Here is a 19,413-nt window from a genome sequence, read left to right on the forward strand (position 1 = left end):
CTCAAAAAGTTAAAACCAAAAAAAGCCCAGGTCATAGAAGCGGCATCAATTAGTGCTCAGGTGCAGTTGAGGTCTTGATGGCTGAGAGAAGCAGTTTGGCCAAGGGTTTTAACAGCAGGGTCAAAACTTCAGTGCTTCACCACTCTAACTGCTGCTGCTGTAAATGAAAATGTATCTTTTCAGTTAGTTAGCCCTGCTAACATTATGCTTGAAGAGGAAAGGTAATCACAATAAACTGCAGGAGTTTCATTCTCTATCTGTAGTTTCCTCTGCTGGAAATTATGACTAACCTTAGTGCTCATTCCTGACATAGCAATTACATAGAAGATACTTTTTTGGACCAACCATCACATTACCTTTCATAGCACACCTAGTACCTTCCCATCCAATACTTTTTCAGGCTAAAAAACCCCAACAACCCAAAACATAGAATTGTATCCAGTTATACCAATGACATACAACAAACTACTGACACTAAAAGGCAGAATACAGCCAGCCTGTTAGTATATGCTTATGAGGATTCCCCCCCTCCTCCCTGCAAGAACACATACAAGTTCGTCCCAGAGCAGCAGAACTAATGCATTCTGCTTTGTCTTCCTTAGGAATCAATTTATCACTACATTATTTTGCATTACAGTCCTAGTGTCAGTCTGAGTTACTAACTAACCAAACCTCTGTGATCACAGGAAGATACCTTGGTTTCAACAGTGATTAGCGAACTCAAGAATACTGGCAGAATATGCACTCTTGATCTACTTAGCAAGACTTTGTCAAGACCCTATGGAGGCACAAGCTATGAAAATGTAACTTCTCAAGCTCTGGCTGGGTTATCTGTGGATTTCCTAGAGTGTCCAAACTAACCAGCATTAAATTCTGTTGTTTAAAAGGGAAGCTTAAAGGCGAGTGTTTTCATAACTGTTGTGTTTATGTGCACAGGGACAGCTCAAGCAAGAAAATAAATTCAGAGAGAACATCGGTAACTGTGTATGGAGTTTAGCTTTGTGCAATTAAGAAAAAAATCCCAGAAATATCTGATATTTTTTTTTTCTGAAACCACCCTATTTTACTAGAAGAATCAGTATGCACAAATACCTGTACATGAGATCTTTCACTTTGGATTGAGGCATTTCAGCTCTCACCAGTTAATTCACATTAACATGGTTCATTCTCCTTCTTTCAGCCAGCCTTTCACACTTCTGCTGCCATGCTAACAAGGCATCTATCATCCATTTGCTATCAAATGAAAAGGTGGTTATTGGTGTCCATCAAGTATTATCTCAATAGCAAGGGAAGGAACTAATTTAATACACCTGGTCATATAGGCAGCTTTTAAGTGGTAACACTGTGTCTTAGTAAGTCACCTCATTTCTAAAGTAATAATTTCAGAAGTAAATATGCTATGCATCTGCAACACAACGCAATAACTGCTTCCATGTGGGGCTTTGAGCAACAGGTAAAGTGGAAGGTGTCCCTGCCAATGGCAGGAGAACTGGAAATAGATGATCTTTAAGGTCCCTTCCAAGACAACCCATTCCAGGATTCTACAGTTTAGATCATGCATCCATGAAAATCAATTCCACCCTTGTTCTGAATCAGCAGCTTTCACATCTTCACTCTGGCAGGCAGACTGCAGAAGAACTGCTCTGTTGCTAAGTGTGCAGCGGGGGGGGGGGGGAAGCACAGCAATTGCACTCTCTCTGTTTTGGATCATACAAATCACTCAGATTATAAAAACTTTATTGCTGCTCCAATACTTATTTCAAATTATTATTTGAGTAAGAGCATGAACAATCTTCCAAATTCATGTGGTTTTCCACCACGGATTTAGACTTCTGCAATTAGTTTTGCCCGACCAGGCAGAAGCTTTTAGAGTAAGACAGGATCACAGACCAAGTTTTATGCATGTTACCATGACAAAGCAGCTTACATCCTGCAGCCTCACCTTTCTGGATCAGCTACCTGGAGCTGTCTAAAGTTACCACCGTGCTTTCCTGCAGGTTTATGAACCAGAGTACCTCTTGTTGAATGATACCTCAATTAGCAAGAAAGGGCAATGAGCCTGCAGCCAAGATGGCAGTCAAAGCAAAGGGGCCCTCTCCCCCAAGAAATACCATTGACCCTCCAGATTATTTTGAGAGCTTTCTTCCAGCCAGGTGACTTTCACTGGAAGGAGAACAGAGTTCTTCACTGTTTATGATCTTCTTAAATGCTCATTTTTCCCATTTGCTATAGACGTATGCACAGTTAGTTTGAATGACAATTTTGAGGATGCTGAGTAAAAAAGGGACTTAACAGGCTTTAAAAGGACTGACACATGAGGCAAGCCATACAATTATTTCACTATTACATTTCAGCTCTACATCGCTAACTATTATTTTTACTCCCTTCATGTGACATTTTAGTGTTCATTTGTAACTCTGTGAACCAGAGGAAAAACTAGTTTATTTGTTAGCCCACTAATTAAACACAGTTAAATATAAAGCAAAGTTCTAAAACCTGCACCATTACATAAGGATGTCATGAATAAATCAGTGAATTCCCTGAACTGAATCAAAGTAGTTGAGCAAAAGATTTGGAATAAGCTCCCTCATACACAATCCTCTATATGGTAAAATAGTGTACTTCTGTGCTAATAACACTACATAGCTACCTAACAGTCATCTAGTGCTATTTAGCTAACAGAACAACTCTTACAATTAGCCCTCACAGTAGCACAGCTTAAACATGAACAGCTATGACACTGAAAACAAACTTTTTTGGTAGTTGCTACTTCACATTTGTACCAGAGTCTGAGCAAAAACTATCAGAGTCTAAACTCGAGGAGTCTGCAGGTGGAAAGAGAAAGATCCCCACTGCTGCATTAAAGACTTCATGATAATTAAGTATTTCCCTGTACCGATTCAACCAACTAAGTGATGTCTTCCCATTCCACTGAGCTCACACATGCAGCGAGAGCTTTTATCTTGCACAGGACAGTAAAACATTTCCTTCCAGCTGGGAACTGGACCATTCTCTGTCTTGTTCTATTTATCCCTATTAAAACTTTAAGCATGGTTTCAAATTTATTTTGTAGCTTAAAATTAAATTCCTGTCACCACTGCTGCCCTTTGCAGTGATGCCACCAGCTATTTAGGAGACTAAAGTGGTGTAGAACATCTGTAACATTTCTATGCTTCACCTGTAACATTACTTTAACCTTTTGACTACCACAAATAACTTCAAGTCTTGCAACATTTTAAGTATATTCTCCATGTATATTAATATGCTTGCAATTGTAACTACACAGATAGCACTTCTCTTGTGACATTCTGCATCACTAAATATGGTTTTATGAAATACATTGAAAAAAAAGTCTCGTATATTTGGTAATGAATTAACATCCAGAAATCATGAATGCCTCTCTGAATTAAGAAAAATAGCATCTCTCACAAAACAGTAATCTTTTGATAGAAAGGCAGATGTGACCTTACATACAATTGTTCTTCTCATGTTTGTTTCTTTACCCTACAAAGGAATTAATTCTTTAACACTGAAAGTTTATTATCAGAAGTACAGTTACACTGTATTCAAGAATTTTTATAGCAGCAAGTTAATTAATACACAGTATAGCTCTTCTGATGTGAGGCAAATAGGACTGGAACAGTTCTAGCCTCTTTTGAGAATAAATATGTATCAGAACATTTAGAAATACCAGGAAATCACACCTCCCCTCACATTCTGTCATGGCACATCAGTATTACTGAAGTCAAGCCAAAACTCCCACTACTTTGAGATTTTTGCCTCGCATTGAAGTCACTGGAAAGCTACTGTAAAAGCCCTTTACAAGACAAAACTTTAAAGAACATGAACAAAGAGCCAGCATCCCAAACTTAAATTGAACAGCTACCTGATAGCTCCCACCCTTTCTAAAACATAGGAAGGTAAGCACAGCAAAGTCATCTGAAGGAATGATAGCAGCAAGTGTTCTAGAGAGTTAAAATGTGAACCATTTCATAGAATTTATTTCTCTAATTTTATCTGAAGTTCTCCCCAAGTGTGCTCTATTGACCCAAGACACCAACCCTCTTCTTATCAAATGAGCTAATTTAAGCGTATTCTGCAAACAGAAAAGACACATTGCAGCTTCTCAAGATTTTTTTAATCCTCTTGATGAGAATGAGAAAAAAAATAATGAAAGACTCTGAAGTAATACATCTTTCTTGACAGTAGAGTGGCAGTCAAGAACTTGGGCTCTGGAAATACAGCACAAATTCCAGAACATGGTGATAAGCATATCCTGCCTCGAGAGCCATACACTTCAACCTTGGAAGGTGTGCAGGCTAGAGCCAGCAGTAATGACAATGATGGCAGGTGAGCAGGATCTCTTCTGAGTTCCTGGCTTAGTGTGCGACTTTAGAGTAGACAGCACTCACTTCTCCAGTGGTGAGTCTGCCCCACTTCTGCCTCAGGGATCCGAAGTTACAGGCTTGCAGCAGTCATTAACAAAGACACAGGCACTTGATAAAGGATAAGGTTCTAAACCCATTAAAAGCCAATAAAAATACTTTGGTGATAACTGTCTTAGACCCTGAGCAAGGAAGTATTACACAAACCTAGAACAAGTTTTCAATCTGTGTTAGTCAGCACTGGAAAAAAACACAGTGAATAAAACCCCCAGCTATCTCACAGGAAGCTAAATCTCTCAGATCATCATCTTGTGCCTCCATTATCCAGACAAAAGTTGCACTATATTTTGATGGCATCAGAACTCAAGGATTCCCATTGTTACATGAACTGGCATAGCTACTACTGAGGTGTATTAACAAACGGCCTTGCTAACTGACTGCAAGGAGATTAAAATCTAGTTTGTTACTTAGTCTCTGAAGTGAGGCAGCTGACAGTTAACGTTATTTCATGTGCTTTGAATTTTCTTCACTATGCTTCCTCCAGTAACTTCAATTGACCTCACTGATTTAATGATACCTGAAGAGACTAACTAGTTTACTGGAATCTTCCTGTTGGAATATTTTTATAATTGATCATAATTGCAATAATTGATCATAATTGCTCTTTGCATTTCAAAATTCCAGAGACAAGTCTAAATTGCATCAAAGTACAGGAAAACAACGATGACATCCAAACTTTGACCTATTATCTTTTTTTCTTTCCCCACGATGTATTTAATGACCTAAGAAAGTTACAAAAGCAACTTTAAATTACATTTACAAATATAAACTAATTAAATATATTTAGCTAACACTGAGAAAGTAAAATCCCAAGGAACATAAGGACAATAAAAACACAAACAAACAAAAAAAAAAACTCCAAATAAAAAACCAAAACATTAAGAGATGACTGACTCTACAGTAATTTAAGACTTTTTTACTGAGTTGCTGGATGTAGCATTTGAGTGAACACTTTCCTGATGAATTACAACTTGTAGTTAGAGACCACGGAAAGCTTACTTCATTATTCTCATTTTGGAACAGCAAATGAGGGCTTAGTCCAGCATAACTTCTGTAGTTCCCATTAAGTTTTATATTCCAGCAAAATAATTTTTTACTTACTCCACTTTTCTTTTTTGGCACTTGCTCATTTCAGAAAGTGACAAAATTCCTAGAAACTTCAGTGGCATCAGGATTTTTAGTATTAAGAGCACAGATGTCTCAGACACTGAAGGACAAAACAGTTAAGATAATATTAAAAAAGGGTATGCAGATCACTATGTACATGTATGTTTAAACTCATTCAAGGTGAAAGAAACTCACAGCTTAAAATTTATGTAGCATAAAGGTATCTGAATGCTGTCAATTAATATTCTAAGTCACATGTGGTGGACACATACTCATAAAGACTAAAATAAATTACAGCTACTTTATTATTTGTGGCATTTCCTGACAATGCTTAGAGAGAATCATCAAGGAAGAGAATGCAAAGGTCATAAGAACTTGTGAAACCTTGAAGACTAGTAGTTTCCACTTAGTTTTCTCATGATCGGACTGTCAGGTTCAGCATTAGTAAAAATACTTCCTACAACCACATGAGTACCCCAGATATTATGACGAATAACTTTGCAGCAGCCAAGATCATCAATGGAAAATCCCAAGTGGCGGTAGCGTTCATCTGTTTCAAACAGAGTGTTGTTTGTGTAGGATCCAAAATACTAGGGGAGAAAAAAAAATAATATTTTTTTCACGTGAACATTTCCAAGGACATTTAAAATGCCAGAAATATCCCTTTTTAAAACAATCCCTAAGCCCAGAAGTACCAGCTGCATTTGCTGGGAGCAAATTTTATGTAGTTTTATTTATGAAATTGCGCAGACAAATAAGCTGAACACTTCTGGTTATTATGGTACCCCATATTTACAGATACTTCTTTGCCACTGACAGAGCACTGAAGGCATACCATTGTGTTTCAATATCTGATCAATCATACATAAAAAAAAACCACCCTGAAGTGTTTTGGAAAGGTTCTGCTACTTCTACAGGCACCAAAGACGGAATCCTTCTGTGAAAAAGCAAAACTGAGGCATGGCCCTCTTTAATGAGCCCCTAGTAAAGAAAGGTGCTTTGAAGGCCAAAAATGCATGTTAATTGGGAACAGGTATTTCAGTTACCTCAGGGGGAAGTTTCCGACCAAAAGCCTACTTCTGATGAACAGATTATCAGTAAGGGTGTTACTACTGATTTAGACAGAACCCATTTTCATCGATCCATAACTATTCTTTAAATGCATGGAATTTCTGGGAAGCTTTTAATCACTATAAACACCTTCAACTGCCTGTTCACCTTATAAACATCCCATTAGGCATATTTGCCTCTGTTGACAAAATAAACCACCTGCCTTTTATACTGGTTTTAAATAAAACCCTCTAACCTGAGCTTGGCATGATTATGTTCAACTGGTATGGTTTTACCAGTTCTCAGGCAAAACTGCATATATACTCATGCTTTGACAGGAGCTTTTTCAATTCTTTTTTGTAAGTTTTAAGACTATGTTCCACGGATGTCTTTGTACAAAACTGTCATCTCCCCAGAGAACTGATATGATCCAGTAATAAATGCCAGTGCTGTTTTATAGGAACATGCTATTCATTTTTTCTATGTAACAAAGGTATCATTAACTAGTGCAAAGAGACTTTTTAAAACTCTCCATCTATACAGATAGATGTCAGATCTACCTAGTTACCTTGAGAGGGCAAAACCAGCTTATTGCACAGTGACCAAGAGCTTTTGAACATAAAACTACAGTTATCTAAATTTCAACTTAATTGCTGAACAACATTCTCCAAAATGCCAACTGCAATGACAGTGGACACAGCACGGGAACTAATGCAGGTTTACTATCCTATTTTGATTCATGAAAGGACTTATCCTAACAGCTTTTGAGTCACGTGAAAAAGTTGGATTTAACCCATACAGAATACAAATAACATTGCTAGTTAGGACACAGTGGTGTCCATTGCATATTCGACACAGCACATAACTTACTGCCAGTCCTGAGGATGGATCAATGAAGTCGGCCCAATAGCCTTCTGAACAAATTGCATAGCAAATTTCCTTGGCACCATTAATGAACTTAAAGAAAAGGGAAAAAAGGATATGAAATGAGATTTTTGTTACATACATATGTGTACATATAACATTCTGAAAATGATCAGGCACAGATTTCTTTTGGCCTGACCTAAGAAATTTAGCATACTTTTAATAAAAATATTACTAAGAGGATTAGAATTACGTTAGACTACTCCAATCATACAGGATTTAGGAGTGCTCCTCATGCCAGTCAGTAACGGATTAACAGCTTGTACAAGGAATAATGCAATTGCTTTCATTACTCATGCAGATTGCAATCATACCTGTTATCCTCTTTAAGAAGTCAACCATTACATCAGGCGTTTGTGTTATTTCCACAAGTTTATTGATCTCACCTAAACTCCACAAATTTGACACCGAATGTAGCATTAAATATAGTTTTATAAATATATGAAAAACAGTTTTGCCCTATGGTCTTATTTCAGCCAGTAGGACAACATCATGTAGTTCTTCCTGCACTACAAATGGTTTTAAAGAATGCTTTAGTTTTGCCTCATGATACCGAACAGTTCCATAGGCATTTGACTTTTATACCAATTCTCTTGAATTACTGCCAGTAATTCCTGGTGGTCAGGATGATGATTTCAAACTCTCCTACTATTTGATTGTCAAAGTTGTAGACCATATTTCAGTTATACTGGAGGACACCAGCTGATGTATTAATTAAAAAAAAAAAGTATTTTTAATAAAAACTATATTTTGAAATGAAAATAGTATTGTCAAATAAGTGAGACGTTAATAAGTTCCCTATTCTGCAACACATCACCAAAAAGCTCCCTTCTTTGAAGGGACATCTTAAAGAATCTATCGTTTTAGGTAACTTAAATCTTTGGTGTTATGTTGCAGTTAGTTATCTGCTTGCCAGATACAGAAGAAAATTCAACCAGGTAGATTTAAAGCTGTGCTCCTGTACTGACACCAAAATGCATGGCACAAAATAATCACACAACCTACAGACTACACAGCACATTTTGTCCACAGATAAATCAGCAACAAGAGACCTCAGTTATGTGCTTTTAGTCACCCAGACTAGCAGTTTACAACCAATGTCACAAAGGGCAGCAGGGGCCCATAAAAAAATTCTGAAGAAGACGGCATAGTTGATAAAAAAAAACAGCAAACAACCAAAAAACCCCAAACCAAAAATCACAAAAGTTGAGATTTGTGATGGTTCTAAAACCATCCATGCACTCAGAAAAAGACCAAGTGCAAAACTCTAACAGCTGAGAAGACCAAGCCAGAACAAAGCACACACAGAATTCACGTAACTGCCTCAAAACATGAGAGAAATTTCCTAACATCACAAAAAGTATTTCTAACTTCAGAATAAAACTAATACTTTATTACTTTCAGTTATAAAAATAAGATTGTTCTCACAGTTAGTGCCCTCAGCAGCTCCAAGTTTCAAATTTATAGAAATATTATTATAGTTACTCAGCTTCAGTTCCTCAATGGACCAAAAAAGGAAAGTTTATCCTTTACAGTAAGCTGTTCTATAGTTTGAGGTTGGATGGCTCTGATGATTAACTACGTTTCAAGTATAATTAAGTCACAAATATAAACATCTGAAGACAGCATTTTAGGCATTATATTTCTGGTACAGTACCTGTTTTGATCTAATGCTGTAACAGTGATCACTTAGAACAAGATTAACAAACACTGGAGATTCACTTCTGTAAACATTTACATTTGGCTGTACATAACCCTCATTACTTTAGCACAAGCCTCTCACATTAAATTAGTATTTTTAAAGTTACTCCTACCCAACTATGAAGCAAACAAATAGACCATTTTCTTGTGAATTTGCTGTTAGTAACCTTTAGGCCGGGAGGTTACATCCAACATCCTAACACCCCTACAATGACTGTATTAGATTTGACAGGGAGGTGCACACTGAAGAAAGATGCCAATTAACACGTAATTAGACCAGATTACAATGCCAAAGACCAACAGACCATAAATAATTCAAAGAGAAGAACACACTAAAATGAAGGGAATTTTAATTTGTGTGTATTCTTTATGTCGATCCTTCAGCCTGCTTCTTCCTTTTTTGTGGTAGCCCTTAACACTGCTCCATACAAGCTACATTTGCAATTTACAGGATTGAAAAGGACGTTACCACACTATTTTCAAACACAAATATGACCATCACAGATCTAAGTCCCATAGGACGATTTTTACTAGTTTTAGAAAAATTATAACAAATAATGTACAGGAACATTGCATTTTGAGGTGCCAAGACAAGAATGACAGCAGTGGTGAACAGTGACACCTACTGTACACACAAAAATAATCAAGAACATGAAATTAAGTGATTTTCAATGAGACATCTAGTGGCAACAGAGGAAAAAGACAAAGCTCATGAGGATGGTTAGGACGAAATAAATGTAACTGATACCCAGGCTAAAAATATTAACTGTACTCATTATCAAAATGGGGGGGTAAGGGGGGAATCACAAAACAAACCCCAAAAGACAACAACTGCTTTTTACAAGTAAGCACGTACTTATCCACAGATCCTGTACTGGAATCTCAATTACATCGTACAAAAACAAAGGCAACAGTGAAATCCTGTAAATTACATAGTATTAAAGCAGAATGAAGGTAAGAAAATAGTTGCTGCCCTTTAGCTGCAACAGGACACTGATCGTGTATCTTTGTTAATTTACAGTAGCATTTTACCTTTTAGCATGCTTTTGACTCACGCCACTATAAAGAATTTAATCGTCCTATGAGATTATTTGGTTTAGTGCGAGGTGTCCCTGCCCATGGCAGGGGGGGTTGGAACTAGATGATCTTAAGGTCCTTTCCAACCCTAACTATTCTATGATTCTATTCTATTTCACGTAGTCAAAAACCTACAAAGCTGGAAAAAAAAAAAAAAATCATCATTCTATCAGTAAGAGAACATAGAATTAGTGCAAAAATCCTCTTAAGTAGTAAAACAGATGTACTACCAGAGCTAGAAACAGATCAAAATACACACATAGTTCACAAAAGATTAATCTGCCAACAAAATGAAGCTGATGCTAATGTCAGCTACTTACATTTTCTAACAGCATTTCTCTCTCATCCTCCACTTCTTGACTCCATACAGTCATATCATTTTTAGTCTTCTGGGTGACAGTTAATACTGTTAACTGGTTGGTATTCACTTCTGGAAACATTGACTCAAAATCTAAAAAAAAGTAAAACTGGCACATTATGGCTTGTTCTTATATTTTACTTAAGATTTTTCAGTTTGACACAAATTATCAATCCTACTTTAGAAACCTTCTTTCATTGAAATACATGTGTGTTTTTCATATCAGATCCAGCAAACAGCATGCTGATTTGAAATGCTGATGTTGCTTTTGTGGAAACTAATGCGCCTTGGTAAGGTCCTGTTAAAAGCAGTTTGGGGAGCAGAGTTTGCTAGTTCAACACCTCTTGCTGAATTGCAAGATGATAAAAGCTCCAGGAGCAAGTGTCTGTCTTTGCAAAGATATAAAACCAAGTATAATACTATTTTAGTATTTGGAGTTGAACACCGCCACAGTTCTCCACACCCGCTGAGAACTGGCTAAGCCACATTACATAATGCACTGAATTTTACATTAAATCTTTCAGTAGTAGTGTCTCAGATCTAATTCCTAGTACATGACAGCAGACTCAGTATCAGTAGTACACTATGTGCATGAGTTGTGCATGAGTCACCTGGAGCAGAAAAGGCCCAAACCCATCATGATTTTCTGTACATCATCTTTTGTACTACAGACAAGAATGCACATGAAGTGCCAAAGTCATGATAAGGGTTCATGAAGCCTTATTTTTAGTGTAGGGGAAAAAAGCACTTTCCCAAATTAAAAAGTCCAAAGGTTCGTTCTTATTTAGTCTCTGAAAAGTCTGCTCTCTTCAGCACGTAGACCAAGATTTTAACCAGATTTCAGTCTCTTCTCTCTTTCAGTTTATCACTTTTTAAATCAGAAGGTTTTACTCCTATTTAATTTCAATAATTTCCTTCTTAAGCACATTAATGAAAGATACAAATCCAATGCTTTCAGAAGTTTCATAATTTCAATTTGCTATTTTACTAAAAAGCAGTGCCAGAAAGATTTGACTTTGTCACACTTTGGTTTTTGGGTAGTTAATTAGCTCCAGAATCTACCTGACACAAAAGAAGCCCCTGAAAGTTACTCCCTGCCCCAACTGATCTTGAATTTAAGTGGCACTGAATTTTATATGAAATACTAAGTATTGTCAATAGCAAAATTTCAGTTTTCCTTTTATAGTGTGTATTTACCTTTTGAAAGTATTAACTCTGGATTGCTCTTTTCTATTACACATTTTGTGGCATCAATTACATCAGTGTTTACTTACGTATTTTTGCATTTTAAAAAGTTATGATTTCTTAGTTGTCATTGAAAGTGAAAATATACCTTTTCGTAACAGTTCAGGACAAGCTTGTACTGCACATTCTACCTTTGCATTTTCAAAGTAAGTTTCAGCATTATTTATTTGCTGTTTCTGTGGAACATCAGCACCCTGAAAAAAAATGAAAACTGTAACTTTCTCGTTAATATGTAACAGGAATAACTTTACACACTAGACTATGGCTTTGTGATACACTGATACACTCAAGCAGTTTCACAGAAAGGTGATTTACAATGAGTCTTCATTTTTCAACTACTGGAAGCGGAATATATATATATATATATATAGGTATTACCTGTTAAACTTGTACAGAAATTATAAGTTTTATACCTTATTGCAATCATATTATCTCAAACCCTTAAAGAATACAGAAATTTTTGAAACACATAATTCTGAAACAATGGCCTTAAGTATTCAACACAACACCAACTGATAGCTTTCAGATAGAGACACATTACCTGAGCAAGAACAAAACTTTAAAGTTATACAACAGTTCTAGAGCTCTGAACTATCAGTATCTTGAGCTTTAGCTGTTTTAACTTGAAAAGCAGAAGTTTTCTAATAATAGCAATTTCCAATTTTTATTTTTTATAGTTTTTAGTTCTACTGTTTAAAAAAAAATAACCCCACACAAAACAAAAAACCCACAAACACCAAACAAACAAAAACCAAACAAAAAAAACCCCAAATCCAAACATCATAAAAAAAAAAAAACAAAAACAAATTCTTGTGCTATGTGGTACATATGGAGCACCAGTAGTTAAATAGATAACATGTAAGCTTAAAATACCCTTAAAGAAGGTAGTAACAACAGCTGCCTCCTTTGGGATAGATGTAAAATGCCTTAATACAGTTTTTCTAGCTCAAACTATGCCATAATTTACAATCAATTTCAGCATATTTCTCTAGGACTGGTATTAAAATGTTGGGTAGTACATGAAATCCTACATAACACGTGTTTGTAACTGAAAGTTCTCCTTAGAGAAAACTATTACACTGAAAACGCACTGTGGATAGCATTTTTGTATCAGAAGTTAATGACTGAGAACAGGAGAAAAGAACAAAAATCCACAAAAACACAAAAAAGCAACAAAACCAAAACCCAAACCATTAGAAAATAAACACAGTAATAAACAACAATTAGCTGCAGTTTCAATACATGTCTCCACACATACCTTGCACTATGATTGCAAAGTCACTCGGATAGATCAGTTGGTACATTAAACCCAACAAGCCATGCTGCAGTTCCACTTTCTGATATTGACAGGCTGGTAAACCCATTTACTCTGCTCAGATAAAACTAACACATGAATCTCAAGTACACAGAGGTCAGAGAAGCCTGACATTTCTATGGCTGTTTCAAGGACTAGTGCATGAGCTTCAGTAGCACTGAGCTTTTTTGCAGCTTGCTGCAGTAACCTATGGTTCCAGTATTCAGCTGATGCCACCATTCAAATTGGGGTCCTCTCCTAAGAGGAGTAGCTTGACATTTTTGTTAGCTAAATGCTGTTCAGGGATTCCTAAACACCACTGGTATGGATCAGAACTGACTCATGGTGACTGCTTTATGAACACCAGTTGCAAAACCTGCCTCTGCTCTTTCCAGTTTCTCCTATTTTGGAAAGCAACACATGCACTGGGCATTTTACCATGCAAGTAATCTCACTAGCAAGAGGACCATGCATTCAGTGCATCTAGTTTGCACTAAATGAACTAGACCAGAAATTTTCTGTATGGAAAGTATAATCCACAAGAGCTGCAAACAGGCTGGTGAGCTCAGCGCATGCTTCTGTTTTCCGAACACTTTTGCTACAATGCCACATTTACAAAAATCACTACACAGCATTTCTACACTGGAGATTTGCTAGTTGACTTCCAAAGTCAGAGCACGTCACAAACTCAGAGAGGCTGGAAAGCCAAGTCAGCATCTAGTTCTTGAAACGTTGTGATCACACTAGCAATTATCAAGCTGCCTGATGTTCATAATGCATCTGACTCACTGCAAGCTCTGCCATCACTTACATGCAGTCTCATTGTGAGACCCAAGGTTGAGGTACACTCATCTGTTTCTCCTGTGTGATTCAAATGGTTGTCAGAACTAAATGGGCAGATCTAAACATTGTTGAAACTATGGAAGTCCAGATCCGTTAAATAAGATACTGAAAAAACTACCAATTCTATTTGATAAAAGGTGGTGTGCCTTGGTAAACAGCAAGTTTTGAAAGTTTTCTTTTCCCATATCCATGTGATTAAGTCACTACCAAAATGGTATTTCACTAAGCACTGCCTAGACATACAGTCAAGAACCCCAAACCTTGAAATATTTTTCACCTGAAAGGAGGTTCAGCTATGTTCTATGTAATCTTTTGCTCATCCGAGTCAAGTTCACCTTTCAAGACCATCTAGAAAACCAACTGTACCTTTTTTTCAGGATGAAAAGACATTAGTTACATTTTCTTTTAAACAAGAAATATCAGCTTCACATAGAAGCAGCCTGTTCTTACCTGAAATTCATTTATGTATTGTGCCATTATAAACTCATGCCTTTCACTTGCTGAAGGCTCTGCTAGTATATCAGGCAGACTTTTTGAAACTTGGCTTTTCTTCTGAGAAGCAGTGCCATTTAGGTGACAGTCAAAACCAATATTACCAGGCAACTGGAATCTCTGGTCCTGAGGACCAAATGGACCCATTACTTCATCTGGCCACACAGTTCTTGAACCTGCAAAAGTCAATGCCTTGCTTTAGTCATCACATTTGAAAAAAAAGGAGAAAAATCCTTTCCCACACAAATATAATGTATTTGATCACAATCATATATAACCAAAGTAATCACAACACACAAGCCCTGACATAAAAACCCCACTTCAGAATTCCCAAATTTATATGGGGTGCAAAGTTCCAATAGCACACAAATTCAAAGAAAATGAATTTGTTTTTTCTTACATAAATCAGGAGGTGTAGCAGCAACATGAGGCTCATCTGAGCCAGAGGAACCTGCTGTAGAAAAAGCCTTGGGATTTACAACTCTTTTGACTAAGGAATAAAACCCTGGCAGGTAGGTGACCAATCTTGCTCTGCTACAGAGCACCTGAGAAGACAAAAACAAAATAAGTATTACATACTGCTAGCAAAAAAATGTTAGATTAAGTACAGCTTTGTGGGTCACAAGAGAAATCCTCACTTAATTACAGTTTTCATTAGGATTAACTGTGCTTCTGTAAAATCATGTTTTAAAGTATTTTATGATTACTTTTATATTTTATTAGTAATAGTATCTTAAGTAAAGAAAAAGCCTTGAAAACATTTATTGAAAAGCTTCCTCACGTGAGGGGAAAAAAACCCTCAAAAGTTTAAATAGCACCACTGAAACCCCCCAACCTAAACTGAGTTATGGATGGGGAATGTTTCCATGATTAGTTCCATGCATGTAATTGTTTCTATATCATAATTCAATCACAGGATTGATTAGCAGAAACACGTAGAAATACTGTTAATTAAGCAAATGCTGATACCAGAGACATTTGCCTTGAAAGACAGCACAAACATTAGCCAGCCTATATTCCTACTTCTTAGAAGACGGGAGGGAGACACAAATCGTATCACTCCAGATACTCCTTGTGGCTTTCCTCACCAGAAAAGGACACATCCTAACAGCTCTGAATGATACAGGAAGATATGCATATCAAAACAGGTAAGTATGGTCATTTCAGCTTCTTTCTTTTGCTCATAAGTCCATAAACATTTAACATGAACAAAACTTGCTAGTGCAGGCAGTATTATTTAGATTTGCAAACTCCTTGCATTCAGGTATTTATAAACAAGCATTACTGCAAACAGATCAGTATTGTGGGGAAAATGCTGATAAGCTAAAAAGCCTTCATGAATTCCATGATCTTCAAATACACCAGAAAACCCGCTTCCTACCACAGAGCCGTACTGTCAATATAACTTTCAGTTGCTGAAGATGACTCTCTCAGAAGCTTTCAGCCCCATAGCAAACTGAAAATGCTGCAATGCTACCTTCCTGAGCATGCAAACATCTTGACAAGAGGGCTCCAAAGAGCTAGTAGCTCCTTGCCATGAGGTCCAAGTCCGAGGCCCAATGACAGCATCTTCAGTAGTAACATAAGCAATTGTTACTGCTGGTTTTTTGTTTGTTTGTTGGTTGGTTTTTTGTTCGTTTGGGTGTTGTTTTGTTTGTTTTGGTATTGTGTTGGGATTTTTTTGTGTGCGTGTTTTCTGTGTGTTTTTTGGGCTGGTTTTGGGTTTTTTTAAGAAAAAATATCCAGGTGGTGCAATTAAATCGAAAAGCCTGATTGATTTGCTATACTTTATTTATTGATTTTTATTTATTTTATTGATTTGCTATACTACTATGCACAACTTTCATGATGCATTTATACAAGTGCAACCAAAAAATAACCAATCATACACTCAAAATGGAGTTAGAAATGTAATATTAAAAAAATTAAAGACTACCAAGCTGTAGCACAAAACTATTAATACTCTTGACTATAGCAGCACAAACACATGCATCACTGGAAAATGCAAACCCCACCGACCATAGCATGCGTGCTTTCACAAAACTAGTTTTCAGGTAAGGGAAAGGAATTAGTTCAAGAAACTGACACAAAGATATTTCCTTAAGTGCTGTATTCCTGATTCTGTAAGAGTTTATCCATGAGTTTACCACTAAATATGTATGCAACAAGGTCACTCGAAAGATGCGAGTAAATGGTACTATTTGACATTAAAGATAAACTCTACTCAAAGCTTTAGGACATGAACTAGTAAGCATCAGATTCTTACATACCACCTCTGTATAAGCATATAATATCTAATAAGTTCTACCAGTATCATAGAGGCTCCAACACACAGAGGCACATTTGATTTTCTAACTTAAATAATTACAGTTAAGGCCTTAAGTTGCTTAGTTCTAAAACACCACTGGTTTAAAGGGTTCCTTTAACAACAACATGCTGATTCCTCTTAAATATCTTTTCCTCTAATTTTTGCATAATGATTATATTACATATAAACCAGATGTAAACAATTACAGCTAACATGCAATTATAAGAAAAGAGCATTTTTTCGTATAATCACGATCACTCAACATGGAGATGCTAATGTTAATTACGGATCTGTTGACTGACTCACCTATGCAAATATTTACATACCTAGCACAAGTGAAAAAATACAGCTGAAATCAATAAATTATTCATGCCTCCGTGGCAAGACTAAACCGGTAACAGGCGTTTTATTTTTCAGTCTGAAAGGAGCCTGGCGAACCCCAGTATTTAATCTTAACTCGTGATATTTAAAACAGAACAAAACCACATCGTACTAAAGCCTCAATTCGGTTACTTCCATGATTTCCACAGAAACTGGCTTCCAAAATTTAGATGAAGGATGACAATACTACCGCTTTCTAATAAAATCTACCTTGGTTTAACTCATATTTTTATTAATGACACTTTCTCCATTCCCCCACCCCCTCAGAAAGATGACTGAAAGACAGCTTTAAAGGGAGAATAAAACGCAAGCGTCCCGCAAAACGCGGAGAACCACTCTGCCTCACCGGCGCCGTTTCCCCTCACTCCGGGAGGAAGCGCAGGGAGGGGTTAGCAGCCACCCCCGTGACGACAGGCGGCCGAGGAGGGGGCCGCAACAGCGTCAACTCCCGGGAGGCGGGGGGGGGCGCGTTACTCACGTTGGCCATTGCAAACGGTGGGATACCTCTCGCCGATAGGCCCGGCTGCCCTGGAAGAGAAACGAACGCACTGGCTTCCTGGTCGCCTCTCACGATCCGACGGCACCGGCCAACCCTCACGGCCGCCTTCCCGGTTCCCCGACAAGGCACCTCGGCGATGCCCACCCGCTGCAGACCCAGCCACCCGCAACGGGCTATGGGAGGGGAAAACAGGGGAAGGAGAAGCAACGCGAAATCACACACGGAGGACGGATGGGGAGCACCGAACGCACAGAAGCCACCGCACCTCTCACCTCTTCCTGTAAAATGGCGTCTGCCGCCGTCACCAGACGCACCCCTGCGACGGCGTCCACCCTGCCCGTCGCCAGGCCGAGCGAGCCGATAAACCGACACCTCGATTAGCGTGCCGAGAGAGCACACAGAGACAGGGGGGGCATGTCGTTCGGCGGCCGATTACTTGGGGCCGGAGATGAGCCAGCAGCGGCGGCGGCTTGTTCTTGCGAGGAGCGCCGGGGGCTGTTGGCCGGTGTGTGGCGGCGGCGGCGGCGACAGTGGCAGCTCCTAGGAGCGGGAGGGCTGACGCTCCCGGGGCCTGTGCTTCTGCGTCTTGGCAGGGCGGAGGGCGTCTCAGAGTCGTGGTGTCAGCACCGGCTCGCCGGTGCAGTACCCGCTGGGTGCACCAGGAGTCAGTCATGTAATATAAGCCGGGCTGCCGTTACACACATAACAGACACACGTACTCTCCGCGCCTCTGCTTTTTGGGACTGGGGGAGACAATGAAGTCGAAAATGAGTAAAAGGGGGGTGTTACTGAGGAAAGCGTAGGGGGAGCTCTTCAGCCGCAGAAGGGCCCCCAGGCCCGGGGTTTTCCTGGGAAGTAGGTGAGAGCGGGGTGCATAGGTGCCACTTGTGCAAACAAAACTGGCCCTTCTAGGGGGGCACATGGCTTCTTCAGAAACTGTTTTACAAAATAACAACAAACCCCTTCTTCAATGAACCAAGTGCTGTTTCCCCCCCCAATTTTGCTGTGGAAATGCTTCGTTTCCTCATCTTTTCTCCTTGTGCCTATTTATTGGGGTCTGTGGTGAGGTTTGCTTGCAAAGCCACGTTTTATTTAAAATAAACTTTTCCATTGTGAGCTAGATCGAGGTAATTCCACGGGCAGAGCTCTTAATAATCTGTTAATCTATGTACTTGCTGCTACATGAAGTTAACTAACTGCTGAACATATTAAATGTCACAGAATCAGAATGGTTTGGTTGGAAGGGACCTCAGAGATCACCTAGCTCTATGCATTGAAAGCATTCTCCTTTGTGCAGTGACAGCAGCTTGGGTTACTGTTCTACTCCGCTCTACTCACTGTCTGCCGTGATGTGCTCTAAACTGATTGTGGACAAGTCTTTGTTGCTCCAAGATAAATGAACAATACAAAGCTAGCTTATGCCTGGTATTGAGCCCTACTGACTATATGGGATTCTGCTGAATAGATGGATGGATTGATACCCACAGAATGTATGTTGAATATATACACTAAGTGGCTCAGTTTAAGTACCAATTCTGAAGTCACATCCCTGCATACGTGCACATGCTCCCTCTTCATTTGCAGAATTGTACCGGTTTTCCAGTACATAGCCTGGGTTCAAAGTGCTCTCCTTTTATTTTTTAATGTCATGTGGAACATAACACATTTGTCCCCCTCTGGCCTGAAGTG

General features: G+C 38.4%; 1 protein-coding gene across 3 annotated transcripts; it reads right to left on the bottom strand.

The window, feature by feature from the left end:
- Positions 1-5,839: 5,839 nt before the first annotated feature.
- MMADHC (metabolism of cobalamin associated D) lies at positions 5,840-18,226 on the bottom strand. 3 transcript variants are annotated; one of them, XM_061363737.1, is made up of 8 exons: positions 17,997-18,226; positions 17,704-17,753; positions 14,937-15,081; positions 14,495-14,712; positions 11,996-12,101; positions 10,625-10,755; positions 7,473-7,559; positions 5,840-6,142 (listed from the first exon to the last, which is right to left on the bottom strand). In XM_061363737.1, the coding sequence occupies exons 2-8, from the start codon at positions 17,710-17,712 to the stop codon at positions 5,945-5,947; spliced, it is 894 nt and encodes a 297-aa protein (XP_061219721.1). In that variant the 5' UTR covers positions 17,713-17,753; positions 17,997-18,226; the 3' UTR covers positions 5,840-5,944. The 3 variants fall into 3 exon arrangements, with proteins under 3 accessions (XP_061219721.1, XP_061219720.1, XP_061219719.1); XM_061363736.1 differs by having other exon boundaries at positions 17,990-18,226; XM_061363735.1 differs by lacking the exon at positions 17,997-18,226 and having other exon boundaries at positions 17,704-17,960.
- Positions 18,227-19,413: the final 1,187 nt, after the last annotated feature.

This window comes from Neopsephotus bourkii, unplaced genomic scaffold (assembly GCF_033783945.1).
Source record: "Neopsephotus bourkii isolate Nb327-2 ecotype Australia unplaced genomic scaffold, CSIRO-AGI_Nbou_v1 NB_1181, whole genome shotgun sequence".
NCBI classification, from domain to species: domain Eukaryota; kingdom Metazoa; phylum Chordata; class Aves; order Psittaciformes; family Psittacidae; genus Neopsephotus; species Neopsephotus bourkii.